Source organism: Hibiscus syriacus, unplaced genomic scaffold, assembly GCF_006381635.1.
Source record: "Hibiscus syriacus cultivar Baekdansim isolate YM2019G1 unplaced genomic scaffold, ASM638163v2 tig00110321_pilon, whole genome shotgun sequence".
Classification (NCBI taxonomy): Eukaryota; Viridiplantae; Streptophyta; class Magnoliopsida; order Malvales; family Malvaceae; genus Hibiscus; species Hibiscus syriacus.
Genome location: NW_024062680.1, coordinates 178,609 through 202,548, shown reverse-complemented (window position 1 = coordinate 202,548; position 23,940 = coordinate 178,609). Strand labels below are relative to the sequence as shown.

Here is a 23,940-nt window from a genome sequence, read left to right as displayed (position 1 = left end):
GTATCAATTATTTTGCATGTACTAACTTATTTTTCTCTTTTGTTTGTGTATACTAACTTATTTCTTCTCTTTTGTTTGTGTCATTTTGTCATTTGCATTGCATTGCATTGCATCATCATAATGTAAAAGTGTTGATCCGTAAGGGGATATTCGAGAGAAACTTTTCACAAGAAGAGATAAAAGTTTTCAATCAAGCGATCGCAAATACAGACATGCATCGAGGGCTAAAAAGAAGTCCAGAGTACAAGAATGAGATTTTCTCGAAGATCGTGCATCATTCGAGACTGATATGATAATCCACTGATCTACGGAGTAATCCAGCAGTAGATTCTCATCCACAATTATTCCATCGTTAACCATCAGGGAGTGAAGCACAAACTTCAGCATAGACGAGGTATTGATGGAGTTAGTTTACAGAGCATTGAGGGGCATCGGTTCCAAGTACAAAGATCCGAGACGAAGCAGTGAGCTCGAAGATCGTGCATCATTCGGTACTGAGATGATGATCCACTGATTCAAGGAGTAATCTAGCAGTGGAGTCTTATCTACAATCATTTCATCGTTAGTTATCAAAGAGCGACACGCCGACCTCACTACCACCGAGCCATTAACGGAGTCAGATTACAGAGCGCTTGAGGGGCATCATTATTGAGGACGAAGATCCGATATGAAGCAGTGATCCATTCCAGGCTCACCATCTAAGCGAAGACATGTCTGTAAAGTGGATTGTCTTGTAATGTGAAATTTTTTTATCTCTGGTGGGAATTGTTCTACGGTATTTATCGTTGGGATCAATATTTTTGCATCCGCATTTGTATCATTGCATTTTATTCAACATTCATTTAAGCATTGTTACGTGCATTAATCATACCTTGTGGGAAACTTTGAGGAAGCGCTTCTAACTGTGCAACTGCATTCACACAATATTGAAAATGGATGCAAAATTTGAGGAATTGAAGAAAGAGCTGAACGAGAGTTTGCAAAAGTTGCAAGCAGAGTGGGAGGTTAAAATGGAGCAGATGCAAAAGACCACCGTGGATCGTATCTTGCAAAACCAAAAAGACCTAGTTGACCAAATGGTAGCAAAGATGGCTGAGCTCAACCAAGAAAAGGCAAAGAAAAGATTTCATTGACCCGTGAAACAGTTGAATGTGTGAAGGCACAGGCTAATTCACAACCACTTATCTCGTCTAACAGGATTCCTAGTCACCAAGCGACGAGAAGAGCCAAGAACGAGATCCCAGAGAATTTGAAACAGTGGTGCAGAGAGACATTTCAGGGAATGAGAGGACAAACCTCTCACAACGGGATGGAGGCAACAGAACTAGTACTAGTTCCCGACTTGGTGCTCCCGCCCAAATTCAAGATGCCCGAGTTTGAAAAGTACAAGGGAACTAGTTGCCCCAATGCCCACCTCACGATGTTTATTCGAAAGATGACTGGATACACTAACAATGATCAGATGTTGATCCACTGCTTTCAAGACAGTTTGATTGGACCCGCTTCAAGGTGGTACCACCAACTGAGTCGTTCTCAAGTTCGCTCCTGGAGGGATTTGGCTAGTGCTTCTTTGGGCCAATACAAGCACATGATTGATATGGCCCCCGATCGAACAATGCTTCAGAATATGGGGATGAAGAATTATGAGAGCTTTCGACAGTACGCACAACGATGGAGGGATATTGCATCTCAAGTGCATCCACCAATGACTAAAAAAGAGTTCATCACTCTATTCATCGATACATTGAAGTCTCCATATATCGACTACATGATAGGGGTTGCCACTAAGAGTTTCTCTGACATTGTCATGTGTGGAGAAATGATCGAAAGAGCAGTCAAGAATGGCCAGATAGGAGGCACTAGTCTTTCCGACAAAGAGGAAAGAGATGAGATTAACATTGAAGGATCTTATCTAGCTAATCTGGGGACCAAACCTCATAAGACATTCCGTCGCATCAATCCAATCCCAATGACATATGAGGAATTGCTCCCAATGCTAGTTGAGAGGAACCATGTGACTCCAGTTCAATCCAAACCAAGAGAGACCCCATATCCTGAAGGCCATGATATTAACGCCATATGCAGCTATCATGTTGGGAGCTCGGGGCATACCACGGACAACTGCAAGACACTAAAGCACAAAATCCATAATATGTTTTATTCAGGGGTATCCTAATACTAAGCCAGAGAAGTCATTGCATCAACCACTTGCATCCATAGAGATTGTTTTGTTTGAACTCGTTTTTGTTCTTTCTTCAATATTTACTTAAATATTTTTAATCTTTGATGACTAAAATGATGTTACCTTCTAAGGTTAAATAATTGAACAAATTTTAATCTTTAGTTCTTTGAGTATCGAATGAATTACATATTCTTTTAATTCTTCAAGAATTATAGATTTTTGACATATGGCAAGATTAGACCTATTTTATTCTGTCTAAACCCAAAATAAAATCTCTCAATTTTTATCCGAAATAATTCCTGGTCACTACCAAATAACCAATTTTTGACATTCTATCTCTTTGAGACCTTGAAATATTCTTTCCACCTTGAAACACTGTATTTATTTTTTGAGACACAAAAGTCATACTCATACCTTTCTTTGAGCCAATAAAGCCACCATCGTCTTCTTAGACGTAAAGCCAACATTTTCTACCAATAAAACCTACAGACATTGAGTACAAGATGTTCAATTGAACATAAACCTTCCTACAAAGAAGACACAGTGTGGGGCATCTCGCATCAATTTTCTGAAGACGAGCATGAGCAATTGAGACATGTTGAGAGCAAGAAGCGAAGAGAAAAATAGAATTCATTCAAAATAATTCTATCATGCATTAATTACTGTTTTCATTTAAATAAAAATTAATCCTGAAAATCTATCCCCTGGGGATACCTCTTCTGCAAGGACTTCTGTGTATGAGATGATGAACGGCTTTCTTTCTTTATCCCTTCACAAAAGGAGAAAATATATCCCTTGTGTCCCCATTTGAGCCTGAATGATATTTTCTTCTGATTCAACCCTAACCAAGGATCACCCTCCACACTGGGGGGGCAAGTTGGAGGAAATCTGCGCATGAGTAAATACATTGATCCAGATGAGATACTGAAAAGTGAACCAAACATCAAGTGCGAAGATCCAATCAAAAACAAAGAAAAATAAAAGAGAAAAGAGCAAAGAAAAAAAACAAAGAGCAGAGAGAAAAAAATCAAAGCAAAAACAAAGAAAAATCAAAGCAAAAATCAAAGAAAAAGCAAAGAACAAAAAGAGGACAAAGAACACAGACAAAGAGTCTCCTGACTCAAATGACGCATTGAGCTTCAAACCGTGAGATTAATCAAACACAATCACTCTAGAATCACTTGACTCGAAGATCATAAAACATCAAGAGAAAGACATGCGAGTAGATCCAAATTGAGCAAGACAAGATTGAAGGCATCAGAGTTAATTGATCCTTGGTTCAATCACCTTTAAACACTTGTTTGGGCCTTTTATCCCTTTCTTTCATAACCTTGAACCATGGCCTACATTACGTGCCTTAAAAGTCCATTCTAATCATACATAGATTTCTAAACAGAAGAGACTATCTTCATATTTCATCCCGTCCGTCAGGATTAATCTTTTATTTTCAAAAAAAACAAAAAAAAGTTTTCTAAAATCTTTAATGCATGATAGAGAAAAATAACAAAGGGGGGTTAAAGACGTAAAATTCTGAGTAACGTCTTGAAACCAAAGTAGGATTCGAGTTGAAAACCTGAAAGGGCGGCTCGAATATGAAGATTATTACATAGGAGACGATTGCTCAAATCCCTTGATGAGGCATCACACAACATGAATGAGAACATGAGAGTTGGGAGTCAGAGAACACTTCCAATAACTGAGTACAGAAGCTGCTCCATCAGATCAGAGAACATCAAATAAATGAGAACACTATACTTTTGACCAAATAACCACTTGAGACTTTTTATCCTTCCTTACTTAACCATCTCTCAAAGATAGCATTGATCTTGACACTTGTCAAATAGCTATAATTTATTGAAGGATTAAAAGAGTAATTAATTCTTTGATATCCAATGAACTCTTGTCCTATGATTTGTCAATTGTGAAACCTTGAAAGGAGCAATATTTTCAAAACTTTTGATTAAACATTTTTCAAAACTATGGATATTTTCAGACTTTTGAAAATAAAAGAAGAAGAAAAACATTTTCAAACAAGATAATCTCTTTGGAGGTGTATTTTGGAATTCAAAAAAATATCTATCTGAAGCTCAAGATCGAAGCTGGGGCAAGAGAAGCTAAATTTTAGGGCAAAATTTGATGGAATAAACAAATGGTTTCAGGTCAAGGTTTGTAAGAGTACACATTGGTGGAAATACAGACAAATTGAATCAATGATAGAGTGAAGACTGCTCTCGCAACAATTCTCCTTCCAGATTGAGAACACATACATACATACATACACATACATACATGATACATAAATTTGCATCAAACATTTATCATCATGTGTATTAAAGACATTTTTCTCCTCACTTGAGGACAAATTCAAAAAAAATCAATCAAATAAATTTCATATTGACATCTATCATAACATCCAAGATAGTTAGTAAAAAATGCATCATTCTGATCTTTTCAGGAAATAAGAGCTCTGAAATAACCAGATGTTTTCAACTTGAAAGAACAATGCAATCCACATATTTGGTTTCCTGAAGTCAACAATCAGATCTTCTGAAGACGTTTCCTCAACATGCAGGAATCAATAGACAGACTATGAGCTCTTGAGATTATCTTATTAAAAAAACAAAGTGTCGTCTCACTAGAGACAGTTTTCTTAAAAACAAATTTTGTCTCGCTTGAGACAACTTTCTCTTTAAAACAAATTATGTCTCGCTTGAGACATTTTCCACAAACTTTGAGATTTTTCTAAAAACAAATTTTGTCTCGCTTGAGGCAATTTATTTCAAAACAAATTTCGTCTCATTTGAGACATTTTTTTCCTTTGAGATCCAAATTTTGAATTTGTTTCGCATTAAACAAAGTTGATCTCATTTGAGATCGTATCTATTTCAAAACAAAATTTTTGTCTCACTTGAGATCGTTTTCTCAAACTTTGTCTCGCTTGAGACAATTTCTCTAAAAACAAATTTTGTCTCATTTGAGACTGTATCTTAAAGCAAATTTTGTCTCGCTTGAGACATCATTTTCTCTCATAATACAAATTTCAAGGTTGTTGTACTTAAAGCAAAATTAATATCACTTGAGATTTTCAAAGTTGATTTGTCTCGCACGAGACAGTTTCCCCTTTAAACAAGTCCTGAAATTGTTTCATTTGAAACAAAATAAACACTTTTGAAAACACCTTTGAGATTATTTCCATATAAACAAAATCGACAATATTTGAATCTTTTAAAACGATTTTTTTTATCTCTTAAAGACAATTTCTTTTGAGGAAAAAATCTTTGAGTTTGTTCCTCTTGAAAAAATCTTTGAGTTTGTTCCTCTTGAAAAAATCTTTGAGTTTGTTCCTTTTGAATAAAAATCTTGGAGTTTGTTCCTTTGGAATAAAAATCTGTGAGTTGTTTCGTTTGAAAAAATCTTTGAGTCTATTTACTTTGAAACAAAGTTTTGTCTCTCTTGAGACAATTTTGTGAAAAAATCTTTGAGATTGTTTCTTTTGAAACAAAAATCTTTGAGTTTGTTTCTTTGGAAACAAAATTTTGTCTCTTTTAAGATAATTTCTTTTGAAACAAAAATCTTTGAGTTTGTTTCTTTGGAAACAAAATTTTGTCTCTCTTAAGATAGTTTCTTTTGAAACAAAAATCTTTGAGTTTGTTTCTTTGGAAACAAAATTTTGTCTCTCTTAAGATAATTTCTTTTGAAACAAAAATCTTTGAGTTTGTTTCTTTGGAAACAAAATTTTGTCTCTCTTAAAGACAATTTCTTTTGAGAAAAAAATCTCTGAGTTTGTTTCCTTTGAAACAAAATTTTGTCTCTCGAGACAACTTCTTTTGAAAATACCCACCTTTGAGATCGTTTAGACAACTTCTTTTGAAAATACCCACATTTGATATCGTTTCTATTAAAACAAATTTTGTCTCGCATGAGACAGTTTCCTTTCAATGACATCTTTGAGTCGTTTCCCTTCAAACGAATTTTGTCTCTTGAAACATTTTCTCTTAAAACAAGATCATCTTTGAGTTTGTTTCTCTGGAAACAAAGTTTTATCCCTTAAAACAGTTTCTTTTGAAGAAAAATCTGAGTCTGTTTCTTTGGAAACAAAATTTTGTCTCACTAAGATACAATTTTCTGAAAAACAAAGTTTTGTCTCTTATGACAATGTCTTTTCAAAAAAAAAAATCATTGAATCTCTTTCTTTGGAAACAAAATTTTGTGTCTCTCGAGACAGTCTTTGAGAAAAATCTTTGAGTTTATTTCTTTGGAAACAAAATTTACCATCTTTGAATCTGTTTCCCTTGAAACAAAATAAACATCTTTGAGATCGTTTCTCTTGAAATGAATTTTGTCTCATTTGAGCCAATTTCTCATGAAACACCGATCTTTGAGAACGTTTCCCTTAAAAAACAAATTTTGTCTCGGTTGAGACAATTCCCTTTAAACGCCGTCTTTGGGTTGTTCCTTTGAAACGAATTTGTCTCGTTCGAGACAGTTGCTTTGGAAAAACTTATCTTTGAGTTTATTTCACTTGAAATAAAGCAAATATCTTTGAGATCGTTTCTCTTGAAACGAATTTCGTCTCCCTTGAGACAATTTTTATCAAAATCCAATCTTTGAGTTTGTTTCTATTGAAACACATCTTTGAGTTGGTCTCCTTTGAAACCATTATCCTAGAGATAACCAGCCATCCTCGTCACGTAGGAACCGTGTTATCACCTTTAGATGGCCAGAACTCTTCATCACGTATGAGCCGTGTCATCCCCAGACCAGATCTCCTCATCACGTAGGAGCCGTGTCAACCATAGATAACCAGCCGTCCTCGTCACGTAGGAACCATGTTATCACCTTTAGATGGCCAGAACTCTTCATCACGTATGAGCCGTGTCATCCCCAGACCAGATCTCCTCATCACGTAGGAGCCGTGTCACTTTTAGACGACCCAAACTCTTCATCACGTATGAGCAGTGTCATCCCCAACAACCAATATTATCCAATTTCTATGTATAAATGGAAGAGAACCAGACAAAAACGTGTTGTCTTATCATCTTTGCCCTATTCTTATTAACACAAGAATGTGCAAAGAGGGGCAGCTGTAGACACCCGTTTTTGTCCGGGTTTTTTATCGTTATTTTATTATTATTATTATTTTTTATTATTATGTTTATTAATTACATATTACAATTTTTGCAGGCCAAAGCCCAATATAATGCAAGCCCACTATCAGCTAACCCATTACATCAAGCCCACTGTTGACCCAGACAACCCAACCCATCAGATTAGGGTTTCAAACCCTAAAACAGATTAGGGTTTCAAACCCTAAATGTTCCAGCCGCCTCATTTCTGGCCGTTGGATCTGGACCCATCCAACGGTCCAGATCACGCAGAGCTTAGGGTTTGAAACCCTAAAATAGCTCCAGCCGCCGCTTGACGTTCCAGCTTCTCAGCCGAGCGTCCCCTCGCCGACAGCCTCTGACGCCGACTGCCTGCATCCACAGTGACCGAAGGTCCCTCCATCAATCTATTAACAGTGAAGAACAGCAAAACCAATCAAAAAATATATATATCATCAACAGTGAACCCATTTAAAAACAAATTAAATCCCGAAAGTTCAGGATTTCACCAGCTACCAAATCAACCCATAATTCCCCTAAGTTCTAGACATCATCATTCAGCAACCACAACAAAAAGAAGGGATACATGCAATGAAGAGGGAGTCATTCGGGTGGTGAAAAAAAAAGAGGAAAGAATCGGTTTGAAGAAAAATCAAAACCTATTCGAAACTACAACAAAAATGAAATAAAAATAGAGAGAGAGGTATCTCACCGTGGTTTGAGGCCGTGGAAGCTTGAAGGTCACCGTGCTTTTTGTTTCCTTCGAAGGTAACTACCTAGATCTAGGGATTTAGGGTTGGTTTTAGGTCGAGTAAGGCGTTTTTTCTAGTATAGGGAGAGGAGATGATCATTTTGGGGGTCACTTTGACTCCCTCCGGTCACCGGCGCCGCCGTGCGCTGCCGCTCGCCACCGCGAGCTCCGCCATGTTTCCCCTCCCCGGCGAGGAGGGGTTGAGAGATTTCTAATCTCTCCCTTCTCTGTTTTGGCTGAATAGAGAGGCAAATGAGGGAGATGAGGGTTGAAGCCTCGTTTTGGGCTTAAGTACGCGGGCCAGAACGGTGCCGTTTTGGCACTGTTCAAAACGACGTCGTTTAGAGGGGCCAGGGTGCGTGTTATCAGCGTGTGGATTAACTACACGTTTAGTCCCCCGCGCTTTGTAATATAATTATTAAGCCATATAATGAAGTTATATATTATTTGATTTCGAGCCTTTATTTTTCCTTCCTTACATTTTAGTCCTGCTATTACTTGTTATGCTATTCTGGTTATATGTGACTTTGGTCCCAATATTTATAATTATTTCAATTTAGTCACGGGTTTTGTGTGTTGCTTATTTTTGTGAACGTTCGAATTTGGATATGATATTTATGTATCTTACATTTTAGTCACTATCCTAGGTATTATAACATTTTTTGGTTTATATTTGGTTCTGGTTTCAATATTTATAAATGTTACATCTTAGCCACTGATTTAATATTTCATGTATGTTTCTTTGATATTCGAATCTGGCCATCCCATTTTTAAATATTTTATTTTAGTCCTATTAATGTATGTTATGTCATTTTTGTGAATATTTGACTTTTGGACATTATGTTTGTAATAGTTTCATTCTAGTCCTAAGTTCTTGTGTTGTGACATTTTGTGGATGTTTGAATTCAGCCATCATATTGGCAAATGTTCTATTTTGGTCACTATCTGACATTTTATTTAATTACTTTTTGATCCTCCATGTTTCTGTGAAATTTCAATTTAGTCATAAGCTTTACTTTTGGGTTATTTTCACTTCTAGTATTTGACTGTTTAATGTTTGTGATATAGGCTCTAAATTATTTTATTTTATATTTAGTCCTTTAAATTTCGGTTAGTGCTATTTTGGTCCATTAACTTTCTGTTTTTTTGCTGTTTAGCCTCCTAAGTTTCTGTTTATATTATTTTAGCCCCTTAAATGTTTTATATTTATTTTGGTTTGTAATATTTACTAATTTATTTTTAGACATTTATGTATGGATGTGTATTTTACTCATTAGTTAATTATTTGGATTATGTAAATAATGTTTTCAATTTCATTTAATGTAAATATTTTATTTTGTATTTCCAATTACATTTATTTTCATTATATCTTTATCTATGTAAGAAATATTCGATTATATTTTCAAGAACACGTATGCGTAGAATGGGCGTGGAAAGTACCACTTGGTCGAAGTGGTACGATCCGATACGGCATTTTAACGACATAGGAACTTGCAACAAGTCGAGTATATTTTACTAATTAATTTATTCAAACGATGCAATGTGTGTTATTTTAAATGACAATTTACTTTATTTTATGTGAATGTAAATTTCAAAATTTTTAATTTGTATTCAATTCACGTTTTCAGTTAATCAATTTATTCGTATGTAAACATTGTTTTTAATTATACTCGATTTGTATTTTTAACATAATCAATGGTAGAATATTCTTTTACGAGTGAGAAATAGTTCGAGTTAGTTTTCCCGATGGAGGATTGCTAATTTCAAGATTTCCTTTCGAGTTAAAGAATTTTCTCTAATTAAATAATTCGAAGCAAATTAATTAATGTTCGATAAATGGATCATAAATTAACTTTATATTCGATTTGTAATTTCCACCATTATGACAATGTGTAAGCGACACAGTACCAATTTTGGGCGCTGTGGGGTGCTAATCCTTCCCCACGCGTAACCGACTTCCGAATCCATTTAAATGAATCTTTGGTAACGCATACCGAATTTTGTCTAAAAAAATGATTTTTTCTTAAAATTGTTTTAAAAGACGTTTTTAGGTATTCGACCTACCTAACCCAAAGGTCGATGGCGACTCCATTTTTAATTTAATTCAAATCAATTCAAAATCACTCATTTTTTTCAATTTAAAGTCATAATTGTTTTTAAAAATAATATTTAATTGTTTTACAAAAAAAAATGGTTATGACATAACTATTTACCCCTTTTACTTCAACCATTGATTTTTCAATTTTATCAATCAAGTCATATAACTATTTAAATATTGTCAATCAAGCCGCATGCCGTTAAATACTAACGAAGGCGATGACGTGGTAGCTAATAAAATTTGTATAATTACACATTTTATCCTCATTACTTACACATTCTATTAATTTGATCATAACTTTTAATTAATTTATTAAAATTAATTAAATTATATTTGTAAAATATTCGTGCTCGTCAAACGTGACGGCATCATCCTAAAATATATAAGAACTTTAAGTTTTCGAACATAAATCCCGCCACCTCGGTCCATCCATGTGTGGGAATAAAATTTTGGGGAGGATAGGTTTTGAACTTCAATGCTCCATACACTGAGATATGTTCTTCAAATGGAATTAATGAAACCGTGGGTCAAAGGCTGGCTATCTTTTAGGTTTGATATACAATTTTAACCCTTAAAATATAAAAATTTTAAACATTTATTTTTTTTATCCCATTCTAATACATAAAGTATTATTCTGTCAAAAATTTTACTTCTAACTTCTAACGATGTTAGGAAAAAAAATTAAGCCAATTATAATGTATCAGGGTGGTATTATTTTATAAATATCTATACATATTTACTTAAATTATAATAGAATAAAATTTAATTAAAAACAAAGAAATTTATAAAAATAAATAAATAAAATAAAAACCGAACAATTTCTAGAAAAGGACTTATTGGATTTGTGAATTATAAATAAGGAGAGAAACACAAGGGGCTGGCATCAAGCCCCACCTTAATTTTCTTGGGGACTGGCCTTTTCTATTTTCTCCACCTGAAGCTAGCCATTCTCGGGCCAATGTTTTTACTAAATTAGTAATTGTTTTCACTTCTTCCATTAATTTCTTTAATCAATTAAAAAATATATTTAATTAAAAACAAAAAAGCAGCACTATGTTCTTACGAAACCAAAATTCTGAGATCACCATCAACGACAGCTTGTATCTGTAAAACCAATTAAAAGATCATAAATAAAGGTAATGTCCCTTTTTAATACCCTCTTTCCATATTAAATGTTTTCATTAAAAAAGCATCTGTTATTTATTGTTGATTATACTTACGAATTTGTCATAAGTTATGTAATTGCATTTGGATCCATGTCTGGGTTATTAGTAATACTTAGTCTTAGTAATTCAGATTCTGTCATCTCTTTGTTTGATTTTTGTGCTATTAATATGATCACATTTTTCCATAACAATACCGTGAACATTGTGTGGGAGTGTGTTGTTCCCTCTTTTCTTTAGATTCCCTTGCTGCAATAATTTACTTATACATGGTGTGGAGTGTGATCTAATTTTCAGTTGATCCAATTTGAAAAGTGTATGATGCAACTTGTTTGATATGGATCTTATTGCACACGTAGAATCTGTACATAAGTATATTTTTACTATTGAAGTCTAGAGTAAAAAACCTAATTTGATTAGATTTTGTATGCCAAATAAATAGATATTAGAAATTAGGATTAGAAATTAGTTCATTTGAGTTTGATTAGACGCAAATCCTCCAATAGCTTCTTACATTTTCGACATTAGTGAAATTTCTCCTCTTCTACTCGTGATCTTTCCTGTTGACAGATTTTCACGTGCAATCTTGTTATGTTTTTTTATTTTATGATCATTTATACTCGACATTATCCATATCATACTCATTTGATGCTGCTAATTATGTTTCAGGTTAGATATAATATTTTTGGCCTCCAGCTTAAGACTTAGAAGGACAAAATCATTATGTTTAAAGCTTCACAATGAGTCTAGCGGTTTCCATGAGAAATGTAGACCCAGCTTTCCAAGGAGCTGGGCAGAAAGCGTATCCTTCTCTTCAGAAACTTACGGCATTTCATGTATCAAATCATTAAATTTGAAGAAGTTAGCAAGTATCACAAGTACTGTCGTTTAAATCTTGTTGTGTGCCAGGTTTTGAATGAGTTGTTTTCCTTAACACAGTATGCAGTGGGCTTGAAATCTGGTGCATTGAAAAATCATGCCCTGTTTCCCTTCCAACATCATCATATGGAAAGTTTTTCACTGGTGACTCCTATATTATTTTGAAGGCAAGTATCAAATTGGTTTTTTTACATGTTGCAGATACTCGTTTTTTGTTATTATTCCGTGCAGGATAACTCCTCAGTCAAGAACTACTTAGCTTTGCTAAGGAGTATTGTTATGGACCGATCTGCATGGAATTGTATTTCCAGAAAAGTTAATAACCAAAAACGAGTATCTGCACATGTCACACGATTATTTGGGGGACAGAATTCGGATGATGCAGTAGTTTCATTTCCAGTTATAGTGTCCAAGATGCATTATCATCTGTAATACTACTATTGTTGGTGCAGACATTTGCCTCGAAAACCGGCGTTTTACGTCATGAAATCCACTACTGGCTTGGTAAAGATACATCCCAGGTAAACATTGTTGCCAAAAATCTTGATTTCTTGTTCAACTCTTAGCATTTTCAGCAAGTAATAGATTGGATTTGAGCTAAAGAAAAAAGCTTTAGACCAATTTCTTGACCTGAGTCGTTTAACATAGGATGAAGCAGGTGCTGCTGCAGTCAAAACTATTGAACTTGATGCTGCTCTTGGGGGGCGTGCACTTCAATATCGTGAAGTGCAGGGGAATGAGTCCGATAAGTTTCTTTCTCTTTTCAAGCCATGTATCATGCCCCAGGAAGGTGGAATTGCAACTGGATTCAAACATGTTGAGGAAAGTGAATATAAGACACGTTTGCTTGTTTGCAAAGGGAAACATATTGTCCGTATAAACGAGGCGAGTCTTTAGATCTCATTGATCTTTTAAGGACTGATGATTATCGTTTGGGGATGTGATTTAACTGAAGTTATTGACATGTATTGTGGCAGGTTCCTTTTGCTCGATCCACACTCAACCATGATAACATCTTTATACTGGATACCAAGCCCAAAATCTTTCAATTTAATGGTTCCAATACGTCCATTCAAGAGAGAGCAAAAGCACTAGGAGTTGCCCAATACATTAGAGATAATTACCATGATGGGAAATGCGAAATAGCTTCCATTGGTGAGTAAAGTAAACGAACCGATTGGATCACTAAAAACGAGAAGGATAAGATGAACGAAGTGAGAAGTGGTTATTTGTTTTTGAATAATGATTTCATTCTAATTTCTCTATGCAGAGGATGGAAAGTTGATGGCTGATGCTGCCAGTGGAGAATTTTGGGCATTATTTGGTGGCTATGCTCCACTTCTTAGGAAGAGTGCTCGTGATGAAGACACGACTACCGATTCTCTTCCAACCAAAAAGCTACTAAGGTAAATATACTGTGTGTGTGTGTGTATTTTTGGAACTATCGTTAGTAAATCGAAAAAAGTTCTCATTAGATTATGTTTGATTGTCAAGTGTCGAGAAGGGGAAGGCAGAGCCTGTTGAGGCTGATTTCCTAAAAAGAGAATTGTTAGCCACAGATAAATGCTATATTTTGGATTGTGGGCTAGAAGTCTATGTATGGATGGGAAGAAGTACTTCTCTAGATGAAAGAAAGACTGCAAGTAAAGCAGCTGAGGTAATACCAAGTTCTTTCTGGTGTGGTTTGGACCTAACTTTTATTTGAATTTATCATTCACTTCTTTTAAATTGCTCATGAAATTAAATAGGAGTTGATCCAAGGTTCCAATCGATCGAAATCCCACTTAATTCGTGTAATTGAGGGCTTTGAGACTGTTATATTTCGGTCAAAGTTCGACTCCTGGCCCCAGACCACTAATGCTACTGTTACCGAGGATGGTAGAGGCAAAGTTGCTGGTTAGTGATTGAAATATCGTTTCAATGTTGCTATGTTTGCAGTATGAATTTTCCTTGAGATTTTTTTTTACCATTTTTACTATCAAGCAATCACTTGAAAATGTGCCATTAATATATCAATAATGGTTTTTGTAGCTCTTTTACAACGCCAGGGGTTGAATGTCAAGGGTCTTCTAAAAGTTGATCCTGTGAAAGAAGAACCCGAAGAACATATTGATTGCACCGGACAGTTGCAGGTATATTAAAGGAACTGAACTTGAAGTGTAATCAATGTTGAAGGGTATATGGCTTGAGGAAAACTACATTTGCAGACACATCTCTCTCTATGTATGTGTGTGCATTATATGCTAACTCTGATTGGATCGAGTAGCGGTGAAGCTCTTCTCTCCATGCTGTGGGCATAATCTATGCAGCAGATTGACCTTGAGTTTACTCCAGTTTCCTGATGATAACATTGACTTGGCTACACAGGTTTGGCGTGTGAATGGCGAGGACAAAGTTCTCCTTTCAGCTGAAAATCAGTCAAAATTTTACAGCGGGGACTGTTATATTTTTCAATATTCTTATTCTGGAGACGACAAAGAAGAGCATCTTATAGGAACATGGTTCGGGAAGCAGAGCATTGAGGTGATTAACGATTCTTCGACAGTTTTTTTTTTTTTTTTGCTTTCGATTCACGTAATTGTTGATTGCCATAATGCTTTCATCTGTACCGTCTTCAAGAAATAGCTTTGGCAATGTTAGAATACTGCATTAGAGATCACCATTCTGTTTCTGCTTGTTTGGTTTAGTTCTTATTTCATTGATTATGTTTCTTTTTGTTTAATGACAGAAAGAAAGAGCTTCTGCCATTTCTATGGCAAACAAAATGGTTGAATCGATGAAGTTCATGGTTGCCCAAGTAGTTTTATTTTATCTAGAGCACTACTTTCCTTTTTTTTTTTGAACATGTCGTTTCCATTCCTTTCTATTTTTCTTCTCATGCAATCTTAACTGATTATCAGGCTTGTATCCATGAAGGAAGTGAATCCCTCCTATTCTTTTTGATCTTCCAGAGCTTTATCATGTTCAAGGTTCGAGGAACTTTGATTTGTAAAATTCACTACAATGATGAGTACTCATACTTATATGGAGGTTTTCTCTAATGGCTAGTTCAATTATTAACATTCATCAGGGTGGTCTTAGTGATGGATACAAGAATCACATTGCCGAGAAGGGAATCCCGGATGATACATACACAGAAGATGGTCTTGCACTGTTTCGAGTTCAGGGTTCAGGACCTGAGAATATGCAGGCTATACAAGTTGAAGCAGTATGTTTCAACTTCTCATCTGCTATATTTTTCTTCAGAATTCAAAACTAGTATAATCTTGGTAGAGCCGATTTTTTGTGACTTTGATCTATCAGGTCGCATCGTCCTTGAACTCCTCCTACTGTTACATACTACATAGTGGTACCACTGTCTTCACATGGAATGGAAGCATGACTTCCCCAGATGACCAGGACCTTGTTGAGAGACAACTAGATCTAATAAAGGTATGGTTTATATTTTTAAGCAACTTTCCTAATCAGCACTCGATATAGGCTTGATAGAATGGGACAGAGTGTTTACATGTATTAAATATTGTGAATCACTTTAGAAACTGCTAGTTAAGTTTCCATTCATGTTAATGTCTAAAATGTTTGGGTCTCTTTTTTCCATTTTGTTGGTATCATGGTATCCTTTTAACATCTCCAGCCTGAGTTACAAACCAGGCCACAAAAGGAAGGAGCAGAGTTCGACCAGTTCTGGGAATTGCTTGGAGGAAAAGCCGAACACCCAAGCGAAAAGATCTCAAGAGTACCTGAAGGTGATCCTCATTTATTCTCATGCACATTCTCAAAAGGTATTGTTTACTCTCCCTAGCGGTCACATAAGGTTTTGTTTCATGGTCTCTTGATTCGAGAAACAAAAAATGTTAGTTTCTAATTCCCTATCTTTCTTCGTTGTCTTGGTTAATTTCCAATTGCACTCAAATCTGAAGGAACTCTGAAGGTGCGTATCTACTTTCAGCTACTTTCTAAACCCAGGCCATGTTTTATATTGTTTGAATTATTAATTGTGTGTTGGTTCTGATAGCTAGCAATTTATCTGCATCATCCGTTTGAGCCGAAGTTCTCTTGCAGGTGACAGAAATATATAACTTCACACAGGATGATTTGATGACTGAAGATATATTCATCCTAGATTGTCACTCAAATATCTTTGTTTGGGTGGGACAACAAGTTGATACCAAGAATAAATCACAGGCCTTAACAATCGGGAAGGTAAGACCGGACAGACTCCTAGTGGTTGGTCAGTTCAATATCTATCAGGAATTTGAATAGTTAGCGGTTGGTTTTGCCATATGTGCTCTTACCTTTCCTTCTGATGAACAGAAATTTATTGAGCACGATTTTCTATTCGAAAAACTATCTCGTGAAACTCCGATATACGTAGTCATGGAAGGGAGTGAGCCGCCCTTCTTCACACGTTTTTTTACATGGGACGCTGCCAAGTCCAATGTAAGTATCTTTGCTACTGCAAGAAAAGTGAACATGGTTGATCTACTTTGCAAGAGTTTAAGTGTTGACCTTTGCTTGTAGATGCATGGAAACTCGTTTCAAAGGAAACTAGATATAATGAAACATGGGGGAACACCGGTAGATGTAAGACTTCATTTTACTATTTCAAATCCCTTGAACTTTCTCTGTAGCCATGTTTTTAATAATCATAGTAAGCGTTCTGTTCTTTTAACAATTTAGTAATACACTTAACAAAACAATCGTCCGATGCTTAGAAACCCAAGCGGAGAGTAACCGCATTCGGAGGAAGGTCATCTAGCACGCCAGAAAAACCGCAGCGTTCGAGAAGTGTGTCCTTCAGCCCCGACCGACCTCGTGTGAGGGGCAGGTCTCCTGCCTTCAATAAACTTGCAGCTAATTTCGAGAATCCTAAAGATAGGAACTTTTCTACTCCGCCCCCAATGGTTTCAAAACTCTATACCAAATCCGGAACACAGGAGGTAGGGACAAAGTCCGCAGCTATAGCAGCTCTTACTCAAACTTTCGATCGTGCCAAAATTCGAGAGTCTCTCATGCCTAGAACCGTGAAAGGTACGCGTATTCCTTTAAAGTTTACGTTATATTTGCACCTCAAAATCAACGTACATTTTCTGTCACGATGAAGCGAGCCCGGCAGCATCGAAAGCAACAGCAGAGACTAACACAAAGGAGAGTTCCAGGAGCAGCAGACTAGAATCCCTCTCTATACAAGAAGGTATAAAAGAGGGTGAGAACGAAGACGATGGAGACGAGGAAGGTGTTCCGATATACCCTTACGAGCGTCTTAAAACAACATCAGAAGATCCCGTCACTGAAATAGATGTGACCAAGCGAGAGGTAACGATTCTAATATGGTATTGGCTGATACATTATATGATGGTTGCTTCTTATATTTTTTTTACATGGATATAACGCAGACTTACCTGTCATCTGCGGAGTTCAAGGAGAAGTTGGGGATGAAAAGGGCAGAATTCTATAAGTTGCCAAAGTGGAAACAGAACAAGCTCAAAATGGGAGTTCAACTGTTCTAACTCTCCTTGCTGCAGGTGGAAGAAGACTTGCTTGCAAATCTGTACAGATTCTTTCTTTCCATCAACAAACTCTTGCTAATTCTTTTTCTTTGTGGTCTGGGGTTTGACCAGACAGCCCATTAATTTTTTTTAAAAAAAATTGGTCTTTATAGAGCGATATTAGGTGATTGCAAATGCTGATAATTTAGGTAGTATTTAACAACCAAGGATGAAAAGTGTAAAGAGCAGTGTCTAATAAGTGAAAAAATCTACAACGTTCGTCGAGCGTAGATGAGCACAGTTAACGATTAATATCATTAAATTAATTTATAAAACGTTAAATTATAAAATACTAAACGTATAATTATAAATTAATTAAAAATTTAAATGTAATCTAATTAAAATACAATATTTATAAAACATTGGTTTTAGGGTAAACTATACCATTGATTAACTAACTATTTACCCTTTTTATCTTAATCATCGATTTTTCAATTTTATCAATCAGGTCACCTAATTATTTAAATCTTGTCAATCAAACCACCCGCTGCTAAATATTAATGGAGGAGATAGCGTGGCAATTAATAAAAAATTTATAATTACACAATTAGTCATCATTACTTACACATTCTATTAATTGAGTCCTAACTTTTAATTAATTGAATAAATTTAATCCTCAATCAGATGGTGACATGTGTCACTATGTGATTGGATATTTTTATTTAATTTAATAAATTTTCTATCCGATCAAATAGTGCCACGTGTCACCAATTGAATTAATAAAAAATAAATTGAATCAATAATTGTTGCTAGTGGGGTTTGAACCCAAGACGTGAGGAGAGTAAGCAAATGTCACAACCATTGGGCTACACCATTCAAATAACAAACATATCACGACATAATATATATAGTTAATGGCAATAAAAAAAGAATGGAAAATGACCTAATAAGAACTCTAACATTAAATAATTGAATAATACAATAATATGATATATATATATATATATATACACACAAATACTATAACTGGTTAATATGTGAATGTATTTATTTATATTTTAAATCATTTTAATGAAAAAATACAAATAAGAATAATTTAAATATATTATAATTGAAATCTAACGAAGAGTTTCGTTGACTTAGAATTTTCCTGATAGTTGAGGGCTTATCGTAGTAAGCATTTTAACTTATGCATTGACTTGTTTATATCTCGGTTAGAGTAAGAATTTTATATTTTATTATTTATTCATTATATATTTGAAGAAAATTTTAGGGGAAACTTTATTGAATTAGTCTATTTTAATATAGAGTTGTTAAATAAAATTAGAATCCGATCGACATTATAATATTTTAAAATATGAGATATGATACGTTTCAGTTCAATAAAATTAGAATAATGAAGACAATTTATTAATTTAAAATATGTCAAATGATACATTTCAATTATAACATATTAAATTCACTTTTATTTAATTTTTTACATTAAATGTGATTTAAAATATAAATAAAACATAATAATTTATTAATCAATTATAATATATGTTTATATATATTTTACATTTTCATACTATTCAATTATTTCATTTTTGAGTGTTTATAAGGTCATTTATTATCATTAACTATATTATAAGTTATATAGATTATGTTATATACACTAGACAAATTTAGTGATCCAATTTAGTGGTTAGGGCGCTCAGTTTTTCGGCTTGCATCCCAAATTCAAACCCCACTAGCAACGGTTATTGATTTAATTTATTTTCCATTCATTCAATTGGTGACATGTGGTACCATTTGATTGGATGAAAATTTTATTAAATAAAAAATATTAAAAAAATCCAATTACACAATGACAAATGTCATTATCATATTAAGGATTAAATTTATTGAATTAAATAAAGTTGGGACCAATTTAATAGAATATGTAAGTAATGAGGAATAAATGTGTAATTATACAAATTTTATTAATTGTCACGTTATCTCCTCCGTTAATATTTAACGACAGGTGACTTGATTGACAAGATTTAAATAATTATACGTTTATTACTTTATAAGTATACATTTATTACTTTATAATTTAATGTTTTATAAATTAATTTAATGATGCTCATCCGTCCTCGTCGAATGTGACAGCATCATCTGTAAGAACTAGTTCATTCCTCATTTGTATCTATTGGGTAAGATAAAATTTTCCTTTCGTATCTTACAGGATCAATAAATATTTGAAGAAGAACATATAAATGAATGTATAATACAAATAATTTTAATTGAACTGTGACATAACAATTAATTGTTGTTTCTTTAGGAGGAGTATTAACTAGTTTTATTGAACATTCGAAACTATTAAAATGGCATTAAGTACTTTTGTTGAGTCTTGGAAAACTAAAAGATACAAGAATATAAATATGATTAAAATAACAGTTTATTATAAGGCATCTTATATTGTGAGGTGTACAGTAAAAGAGTTGGAGGATTGAAAAAGAGAGGAAAGTAGGAAGAGAGTCATGTGAGGGGCATTTATTTAGTGTTGTTTGTAGGTTAGTGTGCACATGGGAAGAGAGGAGTTAGGGTGCAAAAAGGCAAAAAAAATCAAGCATGTGAGACCATGTGCTCATTATTCAACTCTCATGGACCCTCCCCTTTCCAAGATTTTCCCTTCGCAATGAACCTTTAATTTGGTAATTCACTCTCCATTTTGACTTATCACTTACTCATTTTATACTAATTCTTAATATAATCAGTCACATCTAATTTATTAATTAAATATTTCGGTTTAAATATTACATAAATTTATTATAAGATGATATTTCAATTTAATTTATCTATTTAATTAATATCAAATTTAATTATATATATCTTTGCATTATGGGCAAACTTAATATTGGATTTACTTCAACACAAATATATATATATATATGAAAGGAGAACAAAGTGTTTACCTTCAGCATCCGCAATCAGCTCCTCGGTTTTGGCCTTGCTCTCTCATTTTCCAGCACTCCAATTATTTAGAGGTTTGGTAAAGCAGTGAACCCTAAACTCAGACAGCTGTTTTATTTTATTGACTCAAAGAGTGTTAGGAGTCCCCTACATTTCCCCGGGGAGAATGATCAATTAAACTCCAACACCACTTCATCATTCACATATGAATTATCACACAAGTATTATGAAGATTAATGGTGATTTCAATTAGTTAAAAATTGTATTAACTAATTTTCTACATTTTAACACTTAATTAGATATTAAAAATTATTTTTTTTCTCAAAATTACATGACTTCTCACAGCCGTAAACCTATTTTATTTTATAATATTTTAATATTTAATTATTTATGGTAATGAATCAACATAATTTGTAACTCACATATGTAAGTCTATAAACATCGGCTAAGGACCAGTCCTTTTGTTTATAAATATAAGATACTCCTACATATCTGTACGACATCCAGAACCAGTTGTTTTCTTCTCCACAGCACAGTTAAAAGGTAATACAAAAACAATACCCTCTTCTCTCTCTCTCCACTTTAGGGTTAATCGAGTGGCTTTACATCTTTGGTTTAATAATTACCATGTACATTTAATTCCCATACAAACATTATTCTTTAACCTTATGTGTTTTGATTAATTACATATTCTTCTTCTTCTTGTTAACAGTGGCGTTATTTGTTTGGGATGGAAGGATACATGAAGGAAGGAAGACGTGTTTATCCTACGGAACCCCGGAAGATAATGCAAGCGAGGTTCGCAACGAAATACCTTAATTACTTGCTTCATGCGCTAACCAACATCGGTAAACCGGAATTGTCGTCGACGCTCGACTGTTGCGTCAATAAAGAAATAGATAAGATGGTGAGGTACGAAGTCGACATGGCCTTGGCATTATCAGCCGAAGGGTTCGCTTGGAGCCATGCCTTGAAACACAGGCTTCGACTAAACGTTAACAATAACAACCATGCTGGAAAATCCCAAAGTTATTTAGCTCATCACGATGATCACCGAACTAAAATGCCAGTAAACCATGAGCCGGCGACGAAGAAACTGAAAGGAAATCCTAAAAGAAGTGGAACGGAAGCGGCCGTCGAGGAGGAGGAGGAGGAGCGGTTGACGTATCTGAGGAAGCTTATACCAGGAGGGAGTGGTGAGATGATGGTGGATGATGAAATATTGCTAAGTGAGTTGGGAAGTTATGTTACATGTCTTGAGTTACAGGTGAATGTTCTTAGATCCATGCTTCAGTTGACGTAATTAGTCATCATTTCTTCTTTAGTTTCTTTACTTAATTTCTCCACTGACGCATATGAAAACAAGGTGGATCCCCAAGGCAAAATATATAATATAATAGTATAGTTTTTAGCACATGTTGCCTATATATATTATAATGCCATCACTAGTTTCTTAATGTCTCCAAGAAGTTTAAAAATATGTATATGTTTTAAAGGGGTTTTAACTAGTGCCGAGACCAACCATGCCTGTTGCTTACTGTTACTTTCTCTGCGCATATATCATCACTAGACTTCAGTCAATAATAAAAATGATTTAACTCTTTGTTTTCATTTAATTTTAAGGAAAATAATTAGAATAAAGTACACAGATTATCATTAAACGATATTAAAATATTTTTTGGTCACTGATGTTTTAAAATTATAGAACAGTTTTTAAACTTATTGCATGTAATACCTAGGTGATTCGATCCGATCTGGAGTGTCACATTAGGGTCACCCCAACGACCCAGACTGAAAATCCTGAAAAACTTAAATTTTTTGTTATCCATTTAAAACTACAAAATAATTTATAGATAAAATATAAGTTTAGAAAATCATTTATTTATTAAAAATAGAATTCAACAATATCCAGTAATAAAACAAGTTTCAGACTCGAATATAAAAACAGAATACAATCTTCATGCCCCCTAATTTCATGCACCGTAATCCGTAAGCAACGCCGGTGTAACTCTTTTACTGAAGTCGGTAAAAGTACAGAATCAAACTCTTTAACTTGAAATGATAAGTAATAGAATGAGCTTTGGAAAGCTCAGTAATACAAAACTACCAGATGAATGTAATAAGTCAGGTATATGGTAAAGCATAACTTCCTTAGTGGGATAAACATCATTAGATTCTAATGGTGAATTCAGATTCCAATATGTTGAGTTAATCGATTGACGAATATGGCCAAGAGGGGGTGAATTGGCAATTAAAATTTTGATAGAAGCTTTTGCAGAAAATTGAAAGAAATTTGCACATCGATTTAGAGTGGTTCGACTTTCTCAACCAAAGTCTACGTCCACTACCTAAGCTATCCACACTAAGGATTTTCCACAAATTTACTAATTTGTCTTTCTTTTGAGGACAAAGAGTAACCTTACAAACCCTCAAGAATTATACCCCAAATTCTTGAGAACACTCTCTCCCAAAGAGAACAATACAAATTTGCAAACTTACAAGGAAATCCTCACAAGGTAGATTGTTTGCACAATTCTAGAACAAAGAAAAGAACACTAAAAAATGAATACAATTGAGCACAATAAGTGTTCTTGAAAGCAAAATGAATATTGAATGAAAAATAGGCTTGAAATGCTCAAACTTGAGGTTTGATGCTTTCTCTTTGATTCTCTCTTGATTCTAGTTGTTTGATGTTTCTTGTTATTGATCAATGGCTTCTAAGCTTGCTTAAATACACCTTGAATCACTTCTGAACGTTGGGGATCATTAATGAAGATAATATTGCCGTTTTAGTGTGAAATCAATTAATAAAACAATTTGGAGCGTGGGGGGAATCGGTACCCCTCATAGGGAATCGGTTCCCTAAGTGTAAAATTCAAATATTTCGACCGTTGAACAGTGGGGGGAATCGGTACCCCCTGGAGGGGAATCGGTTCCCTCCGAGCATACTGGAATTCTCGAAGCCAAACCATTCAGGGGGGAATCGGTACCCCCTTGGGGGGAATCGGTTCCCTTTGAGCAATTTGAAATTTTTGGCTTTGAAACGGTTCGAAATACTTTGTAAAATTATTTTGAAATTGTTTTAAGATTAAAACTTAATCTTACACTTGAGTAAGGATTAAAAATGTCTTTTGAAAGATTTAGAGTAATGTTTTGATATTCGAATATACTTAGAAAATCTTTTTGGAAAATCTTAAAATTCATTTAACTTAATTTGTTATATCGAAATATCAAAATGTTTTCAACAATCTCCCCCTTTTTGATATAACAAAACATTTTAGTAATTTTAAGATTTTGAAATTAAGTTTTGAAATTACTCCCCCTTACTTTAACACTTCT

The 23,940-nt window shown here is 34.3% G+C and overlaps 2 protein-coding genes across 2 annotated transcripts; both read left to right on the top strand.

Annotated features, from left to right (window-relative positions):
• Nucleotides 1-11,972: 11,972 nt before the first annotated feature.
• On the top strand, nt 11,973-17,721 carry LOC120117866 (villin-4-like). Its single transcript, XM_039138051.1, has 22 exons — nt 11,973-12,101; nt 12,246-12,345; nt 12,631-12,699; nt 12,827-13,063; nt 13,156-13,333; nt 13,449-13,584; nt 13,673-13,835; nt 13,927-14,074; nt 14,210-14,310; nt 14,546-14,701; nt 14,907-14,975; nt 15,079-15,147; nt 15,249-15,386; nt 15,482-15,610; nt 15,813-15,960; nt 16,099-16,109; nt 16,241-16,381; nt 16,493-16,618; nt 16,700-16,762; nt 16,894-17,209; nt 17,283-17,494; nt 17,575-17,721. Exons 1-22 carry the CDS (start codon nt 12,040-12,042, stop codon nt 17,686-17,688), a joined length of 2,886 nt encoding a protein of 961 aa, XP_038993982.1. The 5' UTR covers nt 11,973-12,039; the 3' UTR covers nt 17,689-17,721.
• A 3,404-nt stretch (nt 17,722-21,125) lies between these two features.
• Nucleotides 21,126-21,952, top strand: LOC120117554 (transcription factor bHLH146-like). The gene is made up of 2 exons (XM_039137817.1): nt 21,126-21,142; nt 21,313-21,952. Exon 2 carries the CDS (start codon nt 21,332-21,334, stop codon nt 21,902-21,904), a length of 573 nt encoding a protein of 190 aa, XP_038993748.1. The 5' UTR covers nt 21,126-21,142; nt 21,313-21,331; the 3' UTR covers nt 21,905-21,952.
• The last annotated feature ends 1,988 nt before the right edge of the window (nt 21,953-23,940 follow it).

What these genes read in the sequence shown, in the direction of transcription:
- LOC120117554 (XM_039137817.1), top strand. Translation starts at nt 21,332, where the DNA reads ATGGAAGGATACATGAAGGAAGGAAGACGTGTTTATCCTACGGAACCC.
- LOC120117866 (XM_039138051.1), top strand. Translation starts at nt 12,040, where the DNA reads ATGAGTCTAGCGGTTTCCATGAGAAATGTAGACCCAGCTTTCCAAGGA. An exon ending in CAAGGAGCTGGGCAGAAAGC is followed by an intron (nt 12,102 to 12,245) that starts GTATCCTTCTCT and finishes CACAGTATGCAG; the next exon opens with TGGGCTTGAAATCTGGTGCA. An exon ending in TGAAGTTCATGGTTGCCCAA is followed by an intron (nt 14,976 to 15,078) that starts GTAGTTTTATTT and finishes ACTGATTATCAG; the next exon opens with GCTTGTATCCATGAAGGAAG.